The 20482-nt window shown below is 30.9% G+C and overlaps 1 protein-coding gene across 1 annotated transcript; it reads left to right on the top strand.

The window, feature by feature from the left end:
- The first annotated feature begins 14995 nt into the window (after positions 1-14995).
- On the top strand, positions 14996-18914 carry LOC125418374 (ubiquinol oxidase, mitochondrial). Its single transcript, XM_016030793.4, has 4 exons — positions 14996-15572; positions 15736-15864; positions 17005-17493; positions 18517-18914. Exons 1-4 carry the CDS (start codon positions 15180-15182, stop codon positions 18574-18576), a joined length of 1071 nt encoding a protein of 356 aa, XP_015886279.3. The 5' UTR covers positions 14996-15179; the 3' UTR covers positions 18577-18914.
- Positions 18915-20482: the final 1568 nt, after the last annotated feature.

Genomic DNA, 20482 nt, shown 5'->3' with positions numbered 1-20482 from the left:
TAAGGTCTTTACTAATGGAGGTTTGACACATGGAGAAAGCGCGTAGAAGTTAGTTTATATACTGTCATGTGTCAGTCCCATGGATCGCGAATATCATAAGTATCATAAGTCAACGCGTTTCCATTGGTAAATTAGTTAATTACTATTTACTGTTGCTTTTTTATTTTTTATTTTAACTGGTATTTAGTTATTAGTACATTTTGCTGGTTCAAGTTGTTTACTATTTTACCTTTTTTTTTTTTTTTTGTTTCCTTGTTGCTTATTTTTTGTTCGGTAATACTTTTCAAATTTGGTAAATAATTTAGGGTTGTATTTAATTTATAATTTTAAAAATATTTAAAATTTTAAAAATATTTAATTTAAATTTTAAAATAATTCATATAAATTTATTTGATTCAGATTTTAATAAATTTTATAAAAATTTATTAAAATTTATATATATTTAATTATAATTTTGTAAAATTTTTTTAAAATTTATAGATAATCAAAAAATCATTAATTTCAAAAAATTTTAAAAAATAATAGATTTTAAAAATAAAATTATGAAAAAAATTATTAATATAAAATTCAATTTTGACTTCAAAAATTTCATTGTATTCTTATAAATTTTTTATAGAGTTTATAGAATTTTATAAAAATTCATCAAATTATTCAAAATCTATAACTTATTATAAATATATTAAATTCTAAATTAAATATATCCATTAAAATTCTCACTAGTACTCTTTTTTTTTATTATTATTATTTGTTTTTTTTTTTTTTTGTCTTGCTACAATTTTTAATATTTGTTATTGAAGCTTTTTTGGATCTTGAATTTATAGAGTTTACTAGAGCATTTACTTTAATAATAATATCTATGGTGAATGTATAATATGGTTTAGATATTATTAAAGTAAATATCATTTATTAAATATTTCACAGTTTCTTAAAAAATAATCTTTTTAAAATTTTTTTAATTAATTAATAATCATAAATAAATTTTTTATATATTAGGTAAATAATTTTGAACTTGATTGTATATTTATATCATTTATATTTAAGTAATATAAAATTTTATTTCACATAAAAAACAATTCATAGTTACATAAATGCTCCTAAAAATAATTAATTATATGTGCAGAAACATATGATAATAAAATGGAAAGGTCTAGAATAACTTTATAAAATTAACATCCTATAAGAGATATTAATTTTACACTTAGATCATCAAAACGAAGCATGCAACTGGTGCAGCTATATAAAAGGGTATGGGTTGAATATATTATAAAAATTTATGTATTTTCACTTTCTTTTCTAACAAAATGGATTTGTACATTAATTAGCTAAATTTTGGTTTGCAGCATAACGATTCCATGCCCTGGCTGTAATTTTCTTTTTTCTTTTTTTATCTGGAAAATTGGTTATCACGTCCAACAAAAAATTATATTTTAAACTTATTTTAATGCGTTTATAAAATTAAAAAAAAACTTATTTTATTGCATTTATAAAAATAAATAAATAAATAAAATTACTTTAATGCATTTATCCCCAAAAAAAAAAAAAAACTTATTTTAATGCGCGCATGTTAGAACAGCCAAGTAGCTTTTCCTCTGATATTAGTGGCTTTTCCTTTAACTATTTGGCATGCAGGATTTTAATAAATTAGAATTGAAATTGTAATTGACATTGGATGGGATAAGAATAGTCCAGTTTTGTATTTGATTTCAATTAGATATGGCTAATTATATGTTCATATATATATAATTATTGCAAATTGATTTTTGAATGAAAGAAAATAATTTAAATTAGATAAGTTTAATATAAAAAAGCATATAAGTCCATTATTTAATTATTTTTAGAAAAGGTTTATTTAATCAGCATATAAAATCATTAATAGCAACTTACAAAATTGTATTTGTTAATCTAGATCTCTATAAAGAGGGAAAAATACTGGAGAAACAAAAATAAAAAGCAAAATAAAAAATTTTAAAAAAAGAAAGAAAAAAATGGAAACACAAGAAGGGGGAAAAAATTGAAACTAGAACTGAAGCAATAAAAAAAAAAAAGATTAAAAAAGAATAAGAGAACAAAAATTGAAAAAATAAATCATGACTTAAAAAAAAAAAGAAACAAAGAAACAAAGAAAAAATAAGATAATATAAAATAAAAATAAAAAGGATAAAAATTTTAAAAAAATTACGGAAGAAAACCAAAAAGAAGAACAAGAAAAAATAAGTTGATACTATTTGGAAAAAAGAAACAAGGGCTTAAAAAATAAAATAAAAAATGGAGAAACAAATATTAAAAAAGAGAAATAAAAAACCACAAAGATCAAATATGAGTGAATAAAACTATCCTACTCTTTTACATGGATTAGTTATCTCATTTCAAGGGATAATTTTGTGGTTTCAACATTTTTTAATCCCTCATATCAAATATGGAATTGAGATTATTTAATCCCAATTTCAATCCCAATTTTGTCCATCAAACGGGCCCTTCACATTTATCCAAATCGATTCTCGCAACTTCTAATAAAAATAAATATATAAAAACTTATTTTTGCATAAATTATAGTGTTCAAATACAATCACCAAAATTCATTAAAATAGAAATGAAATGCAATACTAGTTTTGATTATTTATTTATCTCATCAGCTAATCTTCTATACCTTTATGAGGATTTACAATATTTTAACAAGATTCTTTATAACCAAAAACTAAAAAAATTAATAAAAAAAGATTCTTATAGCATGAGAAAATCTTCTGTCATTATCACTCGCAAATAGACAATATATATATATATATATATATATATATATATATATATCTTCTTTTGTCTTTTATCTCTTCCATAAAGTCCAAAATAGACTTAGAGCTACTCTTTCGGTGTTTAGTTGATGTACAAGAAGAACTTGTTAGGAAATTTACAGATAACCAATGACGAGAGACTCGTCCATATAGGTTTTGTGCCTTACTATATACTAATTAGTAAATTTGTTTATTAGCAACAAGATGGATATCGTTTCGATTCGGTTGGGTTTTTACATTTTTCACAAATTGAATCGTACTTAGTTATAGAAGAAAATCAAACCAAATCAAATCAGTTCGATTTGGGTAATGTGGAATATTTTATTATTTTTAAATTTTTATTTTTAAAATGCTATTACTTATTAATGATTTAAATTTTATATTATTAATATATTTAATTAAATCATCTAAAAGCATAAGATATAATTAATTATAATAAAATAATAAAAAATATATAATATATATAATTATTTATAATAAAATAATAAAAATTTATATATAATATATAGGTTTGGTTCGCTTTAATTTTGTTTAGGTTATTTTTCACTTAAATCGAAACCAAATTGATTATAGACAAAAAAATTGAACTTAATCAGCTTCAATTTACCGTTTTGATTAGTCTGGATTAGTTGTTGTCCACCTCTACTAAGTAATGTGGAATTTGCTTAAAATTCCCAACAGAACTTTCATTCAAAAGTGTATTTGAAAAGTCAAATATTATTTAAAGGAAAATTGAGCTTCTTTTTTTTTTTTTTTTTTTTTTCCTTGCCATATAAAATTGAGCTTTCTTTAAACGTTTGTTTTTTGCTTTTTTTAAAGGAGCTCAAATTTTAGATTAGTACCAATAAATAAATAAAAAATAAAAAAACTACTTTTTACATTTGAGTCTTGACATACGGCGAAAACATTTTTAAAAGTAACAGAAAAATCTTGCCTAGCATGGTGGTACTAGGTCGGTTGATATCACTTCAGTGATTTAATGTAGGGTGTTAAAAATTAGCCATATCAAATGATTATTCCCATGATTTTTTATTTTTTGAAGAAAAAAATATTGGAATGTGTGTAAGACTGCATAATTTCTTCTTCTTATTCGTCCAAAAGAAGGGGCTTTTGCCTTGAAAGATTCTCAATTTTCATTGTTATAAACTTGACAACAGGGCAAAATATTCAAGGCAAATGATTAGATCCATCTTTCATTTAATTTGTTAGGAGAAGCTATTGGGTTCTTGGTTGATGCTCAAGGAGGCTAAAACTTGTTCAGTAATTATTTAGGTATAAAAATACAAATTCAGTGAATAAGAGTTGCATTGAAAAATTAAATTAATGAAAATCTTGGACAAAATTATTAGAATAACAGGGAAAAAAATATTAGAACACCCATTAATTAATTGCTAAGGAAAAAACATTGAAATGTCCAAAATTTGTTTGTTTCCTCTTAAACCACCATGAAAGATTTCATAATAGCGTTTTTTTTTTGTTTTTTTTTTCACCTGCTTGTATCTAACCCAAATCCAAATATTGTGAAAAATTGGAATTGAGCAAAGAGTGGACCTATTTTAAAAAATTTTTAGCTTTGGTGTTTCAGAATTGGAAAGGGATATGAGGAAGAGCATTAGGTGGCTGGTACGCTACAGATGGAGAAAAGAGTAGGCACAGACAGTAGAAGATGAAGGACACAAGCAGCTGCCTTTCAAGGGTTTTATGTTTTTCACAAAAAAACAAATAATAAAATAATTGAGATATTAGATTATTATTATTATTTTTTTGGGGTAAATAATTGAGATATTAGATTGGTTTTGACATGGTATTCTTTCAACATGTGGCATGTAATCACCTGCAGGGGTACCAGTTGATTTGGTAGCCAAGAATTTCTCGGGGTAATGATGCTGCTGTGGTGCCTTAACCAATAGAGATTAGACATATGGCAAAAACTTGTAGAAATGAATTAATCTGCTATGTGGCACGTGTCTTTGCCCCATGACTCCCATCAGTCAAGCCCGATGCGTTTCCATTAGCAATTTAGTCATATTTACTATTTTACCATTTATTTTGGAAAAAATGCATTTAGCTCTGCGATAAGAGATGTGGATGGGTTTAAGTTCGCTTTTTATACCATATAAATTTTGATTGGTTGGTCGGTTATTGAATCAAAATTTATTTTTCAATTTTTAAAATTGATCCATCGGTAAAATTCGATTGTGTATCGATTATTTTTCAATTTTGATTTGTAGATGATCATGAATTTATTATATATATATATATATATATCTTTCTTCTGCAATGCCACACGTATAATTCTAATGATTTGTCAAATGAAAAACTCAGTTTTGAATCTAAGGAAGGAAGAAGAGGAGAAAGTGAATAGAGGAAGAGTAATCATTGAACTTGAGATTAATTATATATATATATATATATATATATATATATTTTAGAATATCTGTATATGGTTGTGGTTTACAGATTATGTTTTGCACTATTTACTTTTTCCAAAGTCATCATTATGACATTGGACTTAGAGCGACAAAGTATCTTCTACACGATTTCCACAGATATCTAATCATATCAATTTTTTTATATTTAATTATTTATATATTTTTGCTTTTGATTTTATTTTTCTTTCTTCTTCTCTCTACACTCGTTTTGCATTGTTGAAGGTAAACGGAAACGGAAATTGATAAGTTTTACGGATTTTTTTTTTTCTCAGCTTTCATCAAATATTGAAAACGTTCAGGGTTAAAGGTGTATCTCATCTTGTGGTAGAGGTCTTAAAGTATTCGGGATCAAAGGTGTATCTCATTTTGTGGCAGAGATTTTAAAGTCTTGTTAAAATGTAAAAACTTTAAAAGGAATGGATTGGCAAGCAGCGAGAGCTACTCGATCAATTTCGATCAAATTTGGTCATCGTTGGTTTTCTAAAACCAATAACTGTTATCAATCGAAACCCCTTGATCGGTGCCGCTTAACCGACTGACCAGATTACCGTCAATTGTTGATCGGTGCGATTTGATCGGTTGGTGACTATGATTTCATGATTATACTACATACTCCTATCTGCGATATATGGCTAAAATACACTTAAAAAAGTATCTAGAAGGTTTTTTAAATTTTTTTTTTTTATATATTTGTTAAATTGGATTTTTAAATTTAAAAATTAAAATAAAAAATTAAGTCCGGTTTAGGAATTCAAATTTATTTTTTATATCATGTTTTAATAAGGCTATTATTGCTATTCAATTAAATTTACTAACTTTATTTCATATTTCAATGTTTTTAAATACTAGTTTGACGTAAACAGGAGTTTAAAAAATGTAAATCATAATTGTTTTAAGAAAATTGCAAAATAAAAAGCAATTTTAAATAGCACTATTGAAATTGGATGAAAAACAAAAAAGCAATTTTTAATATATTATTTTTTTGATTATTATGTTTTACAAAATAACATTAATACTTTAGAAATTCATCGACAAGCTTCCGCATAGCTAATTGCTGCCTAAATATTTAACCTGTGACCTATTTGACTTTAAAATTTTTAATTACCCTTTATACAATATAAGATCAATTCATTTAAAATTCAACAATTTCAAATTTAAAACATATTTTGTAAATAATAATAGCAAAGTACCAAATTTTGTAAATAACATAATAAAATATGATTTGTCATTGAAAATGTTTTAAATGTTAACATAATAAAATCAATACCATGACTTAAAATGTAATTATTTAAACAATAAGAAACTTGATTTTGTGATCTCAATTTGAAATCGTAAAAAAATCAATTTGATTTATTTTAAAAGCATTACAAACTTAGTATTATACTATAAAACTTCAAAAGATGTTTTAAAATAAAAATAAACTATATTAAGCGTCTATTTCATATTAATGATGAAAGTATATCTTTAGCATATAGAGTTTTATATAATAATTTTTTTAAAAAATAATTTTTATTAAAAAGCTAATAGGTATTTGGTTGTAAATTAAAAACCTACATTAAAAGCTAATTAAGTTTCCATATAAATTAAACAAGTGTTTGTTGACTCTTGTCAAATACATTTATTTTTTAATAAAAAAGTTTTTAACCTTTATAAAGTTTTTGATAAAACAAAAAAAAACTCTGTCAAACAAATACTAAGACATTGACTTATTTATAAACTTTTTGAATACCAACTGAGGTAGCACTTTTTTAACACATGTTGAAATCTAAAATGTTTGTCAAATAGTTGCTTATCATAGCAGCAATCCTCATATTCTTCTGTTTAAAAAAAAAAAAAAAAAGGGAATTAATTGAGATTAAATTTTGCATCGTTATGCGAAAAAAAAAAAAAAAAGAAATGAACCGTTGCACTTGAGCATAGAACATTCATCATTTATTTTTCGTCATAGTTAAAAGATATATGTATATATATATATATATATATATATATATATTTTATTACATAATTTTATATTGACTATTGTATATGGTATAATATTCATTTTAAAAAAATATTTTAAAAGTAATACTAAATATATTATTTAGTCTTTCAATATATTTATCAAAAGTAGATATATCAAAATTTAATTAATTAATATTTTAATATAAAAAACTAATAAGTGAATTATCAAAAAGATAAGTGTTACTAAATATAAAACAATCAAATAATAATATATATATTCTTGATAAATTTATTAATAGACTGGTTGAAATATTATTCTTATTTAAAAAGCATGACAATGTCATAGCTATCAAAATATCAACCAAGTTAATATATTATTAATTGACATACTTATATAACTTAAATATTAATAAATGAATTTTTAAATAAATTAGCAAATAAAAAAATTAATCAGTTCAATATTATCAAATTATTTACTACATCATTTGATAAATATTTTAATAACTCAAATATTATTGTTGAAAATAATATTGAATGCATTAAATGGGTAAAGACATTGTTTATTTGGAAACGATCATCCCTAACTTGAATCCTCCAATTTTTAATATAAAAAATAAATTTATTATTTATCAATTTTTGTTACAAACAATATGCAGTGTTTATGGGCTTAAAAATTAATATAAATAATATATGCATATGTAACTTTTAAATAGATGAATATTGAAATCCACTACAACTAGTAAATGAAAAAAAAAAATGATAAACATTTTATGCACAAATACTATTGTTTAGAATAATATTATATAGATTCTTTTTGTATCTTATATTTGAAATGGAAATTTATATTCAAGATAGTAAAAAGATAGACTTTATTGACGAAAGCCTAAATAAACTCTAACTTTATACAAATTGTCATATTATTGTGCATTATTAATAATACAGTAAGTTTCTTATTAAATATTCCTTTATCAACTTTCTATTAGAATCTTTTTCAATTTTTAAATTTTTAAAAATTCAAAAATATAGTTAAAATTATATAACTTTATCAATCCATTAAAATCCTAAAAATTAAAATAAATTTTGTAAATGACTCATACAAATCTCTTAAAAGGGGTGATAAAGAGTGGTTCGATGAAAAATCCATCGGTGTTTCCTGATGAAATATTGGTTAATAGACAATATTTTTCTAAACAATGTATCATTAGGACAGAATATGATACACTCTCGGTAAGAAAACACTTTTTGAGTCAGTGTCAAACTCTACTTTAATTTCTTCTTTTCATTCCATTAAATCCCTCCAATTACATCCCTCTACTTTATATATTTCTCTCACAGAAAATAACAAAAAATAACAACAAATTAACAAAAATAGTAAAATTGAATAATAGAAGACAGTTAGGGAATTTCGCAAAACTCTCAACATTGGCTTGTCAAGACAAATTCCCTGAGCCAGCGTGGCTTCGCATGTTTCCTGACCTCATGTGACTTGCTTAATTCTCTAGAAACCTTCTTCTTGCTTCCTTCAGCTTCCCTGTCAATCTCAGCTTCAAAACGACCTCCACTTCCTCCCGTTTTAGCTTCAATACTAACTTGGATCTATTCCTCTTGGGCCTCAGCTTTAGCCCACTTGCCCATTTGCTCTTGGACGTGGCTGCTATCCAAAATCACTTCAGCATGGTATCACTTTCCCCTCCCTCAAAAACGACCTTGTCCTCAAGGTCAGGCACATTGTACAACTGACTGAAAGCATATAGATCCTCCCACGTAGCATCTTCCAAGGAACTGTGAGACCACTGCATCAGAACTTGCTTTTGGAGTTTATTCTGCACTTGCACGATCCAACCAGCCAACACAACCACAAGGGTTAGTAAAGGCTTGTTAGCATGACTGAGCTCTAGTAATGGGTAGCATGGGTGAGGCATACCCCCTTTGAAAGCCTTAAGCAGAGATACATGGAAGGTCGGGTGGATTTTGCTTTCAGCGGGCAATACCAAAGTATATGCTAGTGGTCCAGCATGAGCAATGACTGGAAAGGGACCAAAATATCGATGACTAAGCTTAGAGTTAAGCGTGGTCGCGACCGTGGATTGGCAGTACGGCTGAAGCTTAACCAAGACGCAATCCCCTACTTGAAACTAGATGTCTTGCCGTTTCTTGTTGGCCTGTTGTTGCATTCTACGTTGAGCTTGCGCTAAGTTCAGCTTCAGCCGCTGCAGGAGGAAGTCATGATTTAACAAGTCTTCTTCTACGGCTTGGATGGAGGTCACACCTCGCACATATACTGGAATGGTCAGAGGAGGTCTACCTCAAATAGCTTGGAATGGTGTCATTTTGATGGCTGAATGGTGGCTGGTATTACAGTGGTATTCTACCCAACTAAGATACCGGCTCCATTGCTTCAGATTTTCAGCTGAGAAGGCTCGTAAATACTGTTCTATATATCTATTCATCACCTCTGTTTGACCATCGGTTTGAGGGTGGTAGGAAAAGCTCATCTTCAACTTTGTTCCTATCAATTCGAATAATTCTTTCCAGAAGTGACTCGTGAAAATGGGATCACGATCTGAAACCAGCGAGCGTGGCACTCCATGCAGATGTATAACCATGTGAGTAAACAGCTCGGCCACCTTGTCGCCGTATAATTTGACGGAAGAGCTCCAAAGTGTGCATATTTCATGAGGCGATCTATGACTACAAGAATGGTGGAGTTTCCTAGTGAATTAGGCAAGCCCACAATGAAATCTAAGGCCAAGTCTTCCCACACTCTCTTCGGCATCTCAAGAGGCTGTAAAAGGTCATTTGGAGCTGCTATGGAATATTTAATGGTCTGGCATGTGATACACTAAGCCACAAACTCTTTCACCTCCTTTGTCATGCCTTCCTAAAAGATTGCACTAAGCCTCAGATAAGTTCTTTCCACACTAGCATGCCCTCCAGTAGGAGTTTCATGGAATTCCTGGTGTAGCAAGGTCTTCAATTTTGAATCCTTGCTGATCATTAACTTGTTTTTGTACATTAGTAAACCATTCTGAATACTATAATGGGAATCAACCAAGGTCCCCTCTTGTAATTGCTTCTGCAACTCTATGAGATCAGAGCACTCCATATTTTCTTTTCGTAAGTTAATTAAGAATTCATACTTGCAAACTGACAGGGCCGTTCAAAGCTGGGCCTCATTGGTGTCGTGGCAACGAGATAAAGCATCCGTTGCTGAATTCTCTTTACCGGCCTTATATTCAATAGAGAATTGATAGCCCATCAACTTTCGTAAGAATTGCTGCTGCTCAGGTGTTTGAATAACCTGAGTGAGAAGTTCTCGTAAGCTCTTGTGATCTATACGAATGATGAAGTGCCTTACCAAAAGATATTGGCGCCACTTGGCTACTGCTTCGACAACTGCCCTTAACTCTTTCAGATATGTGGAGGCACCCATTAGACGCAGACCCGGCTTCTTACTAAAAAACTCCAATGGGTGTCCGTCTTGCATCAATACTGTACCTAACCTTACATTTGAGGCATCAGTTTCCACAACAAATGTCTTCGAAAAATCTGAAAGATGGAGGACTGGAGTTTCTGTTATGACCCTTTTTAATTTTTCAAAGGCCTCCGTCACTTCTGCCATCCATAGGAAATTATCCTTTTTGAGTAGATCAGTCAGTGGGGCGACGATTGCCGCATAGTGCACTACAAACTGACGATAATATCCCGTGAGTCCCCAAAAACCCCATAACTGCTTAAGGTTCTTAGGCTGGGGCCAGCTGATCATTGCCTCTACTTTGGTCGGATCTGCCCTCACTCCTTCACCGGATACCAAATGCCCCAAATATTCAATGGTACTCTGAAAAAATTGGCACTTGCTTTCTTTAGCGAAAAAGCTATTCTCAGTCAAGCATTGCAAGACCATTCTCAAGTGTGTGGCATGGTTGGCTGGACTTTTGCTGCAAATATATCATCAAAAAATATGATGACAAACTAACGAAGGAACAACTTAAAAATCTGATTCATGGCTGTTTGGAAAGTGGAGGGGCATTAGATAATCTGAAGGGCATTACGCTGAATTCATAGTGACCCTCATGTATCCTAAATGCTGTCTTATGCATATCCCTACGATCCATTCGAATTTGGTGATACCCGGCTAGGAGATCCAGCTTCGAAAACACTACCGCCCCTCCTAGTTTATGCAAAAGTTCATCGATCGTTAGAATCGAAAATTGGTCTCTGTTTGTAATTCCATTCAATGCCTTATAGTCGATGCAGAATCGCCAAGTACCATCTTTCTTTTTCACCAGCAACAGAGGAAAAGAATATGGGTTGCTACTGTTCCTTATAAATCCACATTCAAGCATCTCCCTGACCAGTTTTTCCATGATGTCCTTTTGAAAATAAGAATAACGGTATGGCCTCACATTCACCAGAGCTGATCCTGGTTGCACATAAATCCTGTGATCAATGCCTCGAATAGATGGTAATTGCTTGGGTTTCTCAAAGACCTTCTGATATTGTTGCAGAATTCCTTTCCCCACAGGTGGTAGGGTCTCCCTCAATCGGTCTATCTCATCAATCCCCTTCTGATTTGCTTTTTTCGTTGTACTAGTCACTGAAGTTAACCGGTAAAGCCTTCTTACATCACCTTCTAGAATCATGGTGCTGACCACCGTCTAAATGGAAAGCCACCACCGCCAGTCGTGTCTCAAGATCCACTCGATGCAAGGTAAATAATTTGTTGATCTTATAAATCCAATTTTCCATGTTAGTGCCGTCAAACCCTGGAACATCCACCTTCAGAGTCTTGAGAAGCAAGTTCAGATCCACTTGGGAAGCACCGGTATCATTTCGGGAGCCCCGAAGCGGGCTATGCTCCCCCCTGACACTTTGCTAAGCTGCGGTGAACTCCGCTGTTGGACCACGTACCCAACGTAGTTGTGAGATACGACTGAGACACTGATCTGTGCTGGCCATGTGCTGCTCTAGAAGGGACGAAAACTTTGCGAGCTGGTCATCCACATGCTGCTTGAAACGCACTTCCATGGCCTTCATGATCTCTGCAATTTCTTCATTCCTTATGTTGACTCTCAATGAAAGCACCAATGATACACTATCAGTAAGAAAACACTTTTCGAGTCAGTGTCAAACTCCACTTTAATTTCTTCTTTTCATTCCATAAAATCCCTCCAATTACATCCGTCTGCTTTATTTATTTTTCTCACAGAAAATAACAAAAAATAATAACAAATTAACAAAAATAGTAAAAATGAATAATAGAAGACAGTTAGGGAATTCTGCAAAACTCTCAACATTGGCCTGTCAACGCAAATTCCCTGAGCGAACGTGGCTTCGCAAGTTTCCTGACCTCACACGACTTGCATGATTCTCCAAAAATCTTCTTCTTGCTTCCTTCAGCTTCCCTATCAATCTCAGCTTCAAAACGACCTCCACTTCCTCCCGTTTCAGCTTCAATATAACTTGGGTCTGTTCCTCTTGGGTCTTTTCCTCTTGGGCCTCAGCTTTAGCCCACTTGCCCATCTGCTCTTGCACGTGACTGCTGTTCAAAATCACTTTAGCATGGCTATCAGAATAACCAGTAATTTGATAATCTTTTTTTTTTTTAATATAATTATATAAAATCCCATAAGCTCAGAAAAGCACAGGTACATATGTAAGTTCAATCCATGACTCACTCAGGGTCCCACTTACCTCCACGTTCCCAGAAAGTCGGTCAGGCATGTGTGTTTAAGATCTCCTACACACTACTAATTTTCATATTTGAATGCTATTAGATCTGACGGCCATGGTGCATGCACTTTGATTTGATTTGACATAGATAAAAAACTAAAAAGCCATAAAAATTCTCAAACCCACAGTAGAAAATCCCCTACACATAGGAAACAACCGCCACACATACACCATACACACAAACTAATAAAATTTTCACATCGAACCAATTCCATGATTGCATTTGATGGTCGAAAAACACATTTGCATATCACCACCAGTAAAACGCGAAGCACTGGTGCCGATAAAACACTCTCTTGTCCCACACTTCCGGCCTTTTCATTTCCACGCAAGAAATCTATAAACCCTAGAGAAACCACGGTTTAGAAAAGCGAATTCAAAATGTTAGAAGGACAAGATGATGGTGGTGATGAATCGACGCATGGGTTGGTTGTCAGCGGTGAGAGCTCTGATGTTGGTCAGTTTCCAAGTAATATCTCATTCACACAAATTTGATAAGTGACTCAGACTAAAATCATTCCGATATGCTTTAGTCTGTTTCTTCCCACTACCTTCTGCTTAAGTTTGTTGAGTTTGGATTTGACATTTTTTACTAAATTGAACAATTAAAATAGATTAAACACAACAAGTTGAAAAAATAAATGCAACTATGAAGAGAATGGTGTAAGCCATGCCAAAATAAAAAATCAATAATGTCATTGTATATGTAAAATAAATAGTTAATTTATTTTCAAGCCCCCCAAAAAAAAAATAGTTCGTGTATTTATTATGAAAGTATGATAAAGTGAAAAACTAATATTAAATTAATCAAATCAAATTAGTGTCAAATAATCTAAACTCAATAAATTAATTTTGTATTTACCCTATCTTTTTTGGGGGGAATAATTCAATATTAGGATGCGGTAATCTACAATATTATAAATAAAAAATAAATAAAAAATCGTGATAAGCAACAGTATAAGTTGTTACTATTTCTATGTCTGAATCCCAACAAATTGAAAAACTATGTTAATATATACTTAAGCGAATAACAATTTTAAAAAAATAATTTTTTAAGAGAAATTTACTTCAAAAATAGAGAATAATAAATTGTTTTAATATAATAATTTTTCTATTTTACCATGGTTAACGCAACAAAGAGGGGAATACAAAAGTTAACACAAAGCAAAGTCAATTAAGTGGGTGGCAAAAAATCAATTTTTTTTTTTAAAAAAATATCTCTATACTATTTGATTATTTTTTAGCTTTTTTTCTTTTTTCTATAAAAGTGGTCATGTGGAAAATTTTTGTTAAAAAAATGAAAAAAATGATCTGAAAGGGACAAGGAACTAATAATTTTTTCATATAGGATTTAATTTGGATAAATTTGATATTTTAAAAAATAATAGAAATAGGACTATGAATAAAATAGAGTTTTGTGTGAAAAGCTCAAAATTTAATTTTTTTTTTAAAAAGTTTAAAAAAATTAATTTTTTAATCAATAAATATTTATTAATTTTTATCAACTATTTATATTTTCGACAAAAAAACTTTTAATCCCTCAAATATAGCTTTTAACAATTCTGTGAAACAGAAATTTAAGAACTTCTTTGATTTTTAAATTCTAAAAACTTAAAAATATATATAAAATTTATATAAATTTAGTAGTCTAAGGTGAATTTTGTTAACAGCTCATAAGAATATCACATTCATTTTTATATTTCTAACTTTTGAAAGGCTGGCTGATAAAGATGGTATGAAATCCCATAAGCTCGGAAAAGCAGAGGTAAACATGTAAATTCAATCCGTTCTCACTCAGGGTCCCACCAGGCCAGTGCGTTCAAGATCTCCTACACACTAACCATTTTTCATATTTGAATGCTATTAGATCCGACGGCAACAGTACATGCACTTTGATTTGATTAGACATAGATCAAAAACCAAGAAACCATAAAAATTCTCAAACCCAACGTAGAAAATCCCATACATATAGGAAACAACCGCCACACGTACACCGTTCTGTATTTCTTAATTAATATAAATGCTTTCTATTCTAAAACTAATAAAAATGGCACACCGAACCAATTCCATGATTGGCATGCAACCATATCGACGGTCGAAAAACACATGTGCATATCACCGCCAGTAAAACACGAAGCACTGGATAAACATACTTTGCTGGTCAAACACTCTTCTCCCTATTGCAATCAAAAACTGCCACAGTTCCGGCCTGTCCATTTCCACGCAGGAAATCTCCCCAGAGAAAACGCAGTCTAGGAACGCGAATTCAGAAAGTTAGAAGGAGAAGATGATGGTGGTGATGAATCGGCGCGTGGCTTGGTTGTCGGCGGTGAGAGCTCTGATCGTCAATGGCGGCAAAAGCAGCGGCAGTAGCAGCAGCAACCGCTATATTTCCACTGCCGCCGTGGCTGGTAAGCCTTTGGAAAGTTTCTGTGCATCCAGAGAGTTGGACTGGAGGAAGAGCACGATGGTGATGAGGATGATGTGTACGGCATCATCGTCGTCGAAGGAATTGACGGAGAAAGACGATCGTAAGGAGAAGACATCGTCGTCGGCGACTGAAGCGAAGAAGAAGAAGGACGATGATGAAGATAAGGCGTTGGTTTCGAGCTACTGGGGGATAGCAAGGCCGAAGATCACCAGGGAAGATGGCACCGAATGGCCCTGGAACTGCTTCATGGTCTGTTTCACTTTCAGACTCTGTTACTTTCATTATGTTTTGTTTCTGGCTTTTCGTTTCTTTAATTGTCTTTTTGCGTATGGAAATTATGTGAGAAATGGTGGAATTTTCATGAACACTCAAAAAAAGGTCTAATGAGAGGGGAATGGTTTTGTATATGTAGCCATGGGAAACTTATCGTGCGGACATATCCATTGATCTGAGCAAACACCATGTCCCGAAGACATTTCCTGACAAAGTGGCTTATAGGACGGTGAAACTCCTTAGAATTCCAACTGATATATTTTTCAAGGTGCGTTATTTGGCTTATATATATATATATATATATATATATATATATATAATATTTTATGTTAAGGAAATTCTGCTCTGTTAGGTATATATGCTTGTACATTGTTCTATTTATGTGATTAATTGGCATATTTGCCAAGTAAATTTGTATAGAGCGGTTTAATTCCTATTAAAAATCACATGTTTCTCGTTATGTTTTGGGGTTTTGATTGATAATGGTTTTAGTCAATCGGTTCTCTTTATGTGCTTTATTTCTCAGTCAATATTTTTACACTAGGAAATCTACTTCGAGTTAAAATTGCTTTTCCCATCATTGTGACGCAGACTTTTTCCATTTTAACTTCTCAAAAGCCTGAGATATTACCATTGGCAACTGACAGTTATGACAACTTTTAACTAATTGTGAATTAGAGACTCTGTAGAGTAGCTGTAAGGGCTTGTTTGCACCAGAGTAACATACTCTGTCACTTGCTCTTATTAAAAATAGCCATGGCTTCAAAATCATGATGCCAGCTTAGATATTGTTGCTTTTTATATGCATTGGGCCAAGGAAAAGGGTCTGTGCTTAGGTTATTCCACTGATTGTTCGAGTAACAAAATTTGGGGATTTAGCGGATTGTAGAAATTTCAGATTGGTGGTTGTGGAAATTATGTTGTTATTCTACGGAGTCTGTTATGCAATATGAAGTAGGAGCCGAATTAACGTGAGAGGTAGCATGAGATGCAATGAGTTTCAGTCTAAGTTTGAGAATTCGATTGCTAGTTCTTCCCTCTTTTTGGCTGTTCGTTTTGTTTTCCATTCCAGTCTTTTGGTTAAATACGTGTATATATTTTTAATTATTTTATCCGCGTGGAGATGGCTGAGTAGAAACTATCATGTTTTAGAATGCTGGTAATAACGATACAGTGAGTTTTCACCTTTTTTTCTTTTTTTTTGGTTTATTTGTTAAAAATTTCAAATACATAGTACTTGAACATGTTTAAAAATATAGTACTTAAACTAAATGCTAATTATCTTTTGTTATCAAATTATCTAACCATTTTTAGCTTAAATCTTCTCTGAATAGAATATGCCACGATATATGTTGGTGACTAATTTTTAATAACAACATAATTTCAATATGTGAAATGTATGTCGCAGAGACGATATGGTTGTCGTGCTATGATGTTGGAAACTGTGGCTGGTGTCCCTGGTATTGTAGGAGGAATGCTGCTGCACTTAAGGTCTCTCCGCAAGTTCGATCACAGTGGTGGTTGGATTAAAGCATTGCTTGAAGAAGCAGAGAATGAGAGGATGCACCTGATGACCATGGTGGAACTTGTTAAACCAAAATGGTATGAGAGGCTACTGGTTCTGGCTGTTCAGGGAATCTTCTTCAATGCCTACTTTGTGCTTTATTTACTTTCCCCCAAGGTGGCACATAGAGTTGTTGGGTATCTGGAAGAGGAGGCTATTCACTCTTATACAGAGTATTTGAAGGATATTGATAACGGTAAAATTGAAAATGTTTCCGCTCCTGCTATTGCAATTGACTACTGGAGGCTGCCCAAAGATGCAACCCTCAAGGATGTTATTACTGTGATTCGTGCTGATGAAGCTCACCATCGGGATGTGAACCATTTTGCATCAGTAAGTTTCTCTTTTTTATTTGTCTTGAGAATCCATTTGGTTATTTTCTTGACACGTATTCTCTTCTTTAGATTTTAGTGCTTTGTTTGGTTCCAGAAATTTTATGGACACACATAATATGCCATACCATGTTTTCTATTCATGTCTGTCGATGCTAGTGCGGGATTTCACCTCTTAAGATTAATTACAATGTTGGAAAAAATTATGAATGAAGAGTTGGTAAGTTTGGTTGAATATAATTTTGCATCACTATACTGTCATTTTATTGATAAGTATGTCTTTGACGGTGCTAAAATATGTAGAGATATAATCTCTTTCTCTTTTCCTGGGGATTCTGTATTAGCTCCTCATGGTAACATGGCATCCAGTTGTTCTAATCATTGTCTCGTTTGGTCTCTCTATTAAAGTCTTAACAAACAGAATAATGAGGATGATTTCCAAGGCTCCTGAAATTGTGTAGGATAAATATATTCACATTTAAATCCATTCCAGAGTATTAGAAATCAATTTCATGTCCTGCTTTTTAAATGCACTTGGCATGCTGTCACATATATTATCTCCAAAAATACATTCCTTACTTGAATCCCACTGTTTCCTAGATTCGCATTTTTCATTGAGCAGAATATTGCCTTGATGCATTAAGATAAAATACCATATGCATAGAAACAATAATTGGAAACGCTACCAAATTGTATTGTTAGTGCGATGATTGTTTACCAGTGTTGGCAACATTTTTTCACCGTCAAGTACTTTTTAAGTTCTGTTTTGAAGCCTTTTGCAATAATGACTTCTTAATTAGCAATAATGGTCTTTCAGACTAGGCTTTGTCTGGATCAATTCAATATTCAATTCGTGGATTGTGGAAATTGACAATTGTGGATATATGGGTATTGGATGACCCAACAAGATACCAGGGATCCTTTTCTAATTATTAATGCCTTTTGACTTTTACATATAACAGAACAACCAAGTTGCATTTTCTTGATTTTATTTTGGGATGTAACTGTTCTTTTTTCCGTGCAGGATATTCATTTTCAGAAAAAGGAATTGAGAGAAGCTCCAGCTCCTATAGGTTATCATTAACTGTGATATTGCATGTGAATCAGAATGGCAACTTTACAAATTGGCTCCTGTATATGTGCAGAGGATAGAAGTATGCATTATTTTACATATGGAATTAAGAGGTTAAATAATATCAGCTATCATGTAGTGGAAGCTTCAAGTGTGTTAGCTAGTATCGTGACCTTTAAAATCAGGGTAGTTCATCTTCCTCTCTTTATAGTTTGTCATTTTTGTGCCATTTTGATCATATGCCCTATTACTGTAGTGTACGGTGGAAAAAGTGAGGATATTACATCTGATGTGTGTATTAACATTCTTTGATGTTTCTACCACAAAAATAAAAATAAAGATGTTACGTCTGATGTGTGTATTAATATGCTTTGATGTTTCTACCGCAAAAATAAAATAATGTGCTTTGATTTATAGAAAAAAAAGAAGTATTTTGGCTTAATCTAGATTGAGTATGTTGTAGTACAATATAGAAGAAAGATTAAGTTTTGTGCATTTTAGCTTGTAAGTAGTATTCTTTTTTATACCTTTTGTAAATGTGTTAATTGTTCGAAAGTTAAAATAGAAACCAGAACATTTTATAGCTAACTACTTTTTAATTTTACTCTTCCATTATAAATGGAAAGCATACGTAAATGTATAGAAGAAGATGTAATTGTTGATTCTTCTTTTGGTGTGTGCTTTGATTGAAGTTGATTTGTACGTCTTGCACGGCGTTTTAATTACTTTATCTTTTATTATAAATTTTCTATATTTGTAATGCAACTGTTTTTCTCATGTAATTTTAAAGTGTTGAAGAAAATTGAGAAGATGAATTTCTTTAACTTGTTGCGGTTTTGGTCTAATATCAATTTTACCTGGTTTATTCTAGGACTTGTGGTTCTTCAATTTCCTTTTTCAAATTGCTTTTTCTTTTAATCATTTAAATTATTATTATTTTTTTTTATCCCGTGTTCAAAATTTACGATATCCCAGATGTGGATGTAAGTGACAATTACTCTAGATCACAAAAATATAGAAATTGATTTAAGCAATATATATATATATATATATATAGAAATTGAAAGCAAGATGATTAATGGTTTATGTCAATTTAATTTGTCAAGAAAATCAGAATAAATTATTGGTACAAGAAGCAAACTAATTAGAAAACATGACGCATATTTTTATAGTTCTTGTAAAATGCTGCTAAAATAGTTTCATGTTTACAAATGCTCCTTGACTTTGTCTCTGAACCTGTCAAAATAATAAAGAACCAAAAAAAAAAAAAAACTATGAATATTATATTGAAATGAGTTGTAATTGCACCGTGCCCTAGTCTCGCTTTTGACTTATCTTCTTTCTCGTTTTCAAAAAAAGAAGCATATATGAGAACAAAAAGGCTAAGCTCAACGGTTAGGGTTGAGAGAACATGAGAACTAATTCATTCCAAGTCCCACAAAAAAATTACTCATTAATTATATGTTTATAAATTATATTTTTTTCTAATCCTATAAATGGTAATATATATATATATACATATTAATAATTTTCTTTTTATGGAACTATCTTCCAAATTATAATGAAAGAAATATATAATTTATCTTTAACAAAACAAACGTTGTTATTTAAGTAATGTAAAGTGCAAGTTGCATAAGCTAGAAAGGAAGGAGAGATCATATTGAGTACTACATTTTCAAATATGCGATAGACTAAGAAAATGAGATATTATAAAAAACAAATCAAGTTTTAAAAAAAAAACTACAATGCAACTTTAACTTCATATGCACCTAATATATATAATATATATGGTTTTCCGTACGTTTATCAAAGGGAAAAAATAAAATAAAATAAAATAAAGATGGAAGCATCTATAACAAATTCACTCTTTTTTGTGCCCATTGAATAACCAAGCAAACAAGTACCTGTTAGCACATTG

This window comes from Ziziphus jujuba, chromosome 9 (assembly GCF_031755915.1).
Source record: "Ziziphus jujuba cultivar Dongzao chromosome 9, ASM3175591v1".
NCBI lineage: Eukaryota > Viridiplantae > Streptophyta > Magnoliopsida > Rosales > Rhamnaceae > Ziziphus > Ziziphus jujuba.
This window is presented reverse-complemented; position numbering and strand designations above follow the sequence as displayed.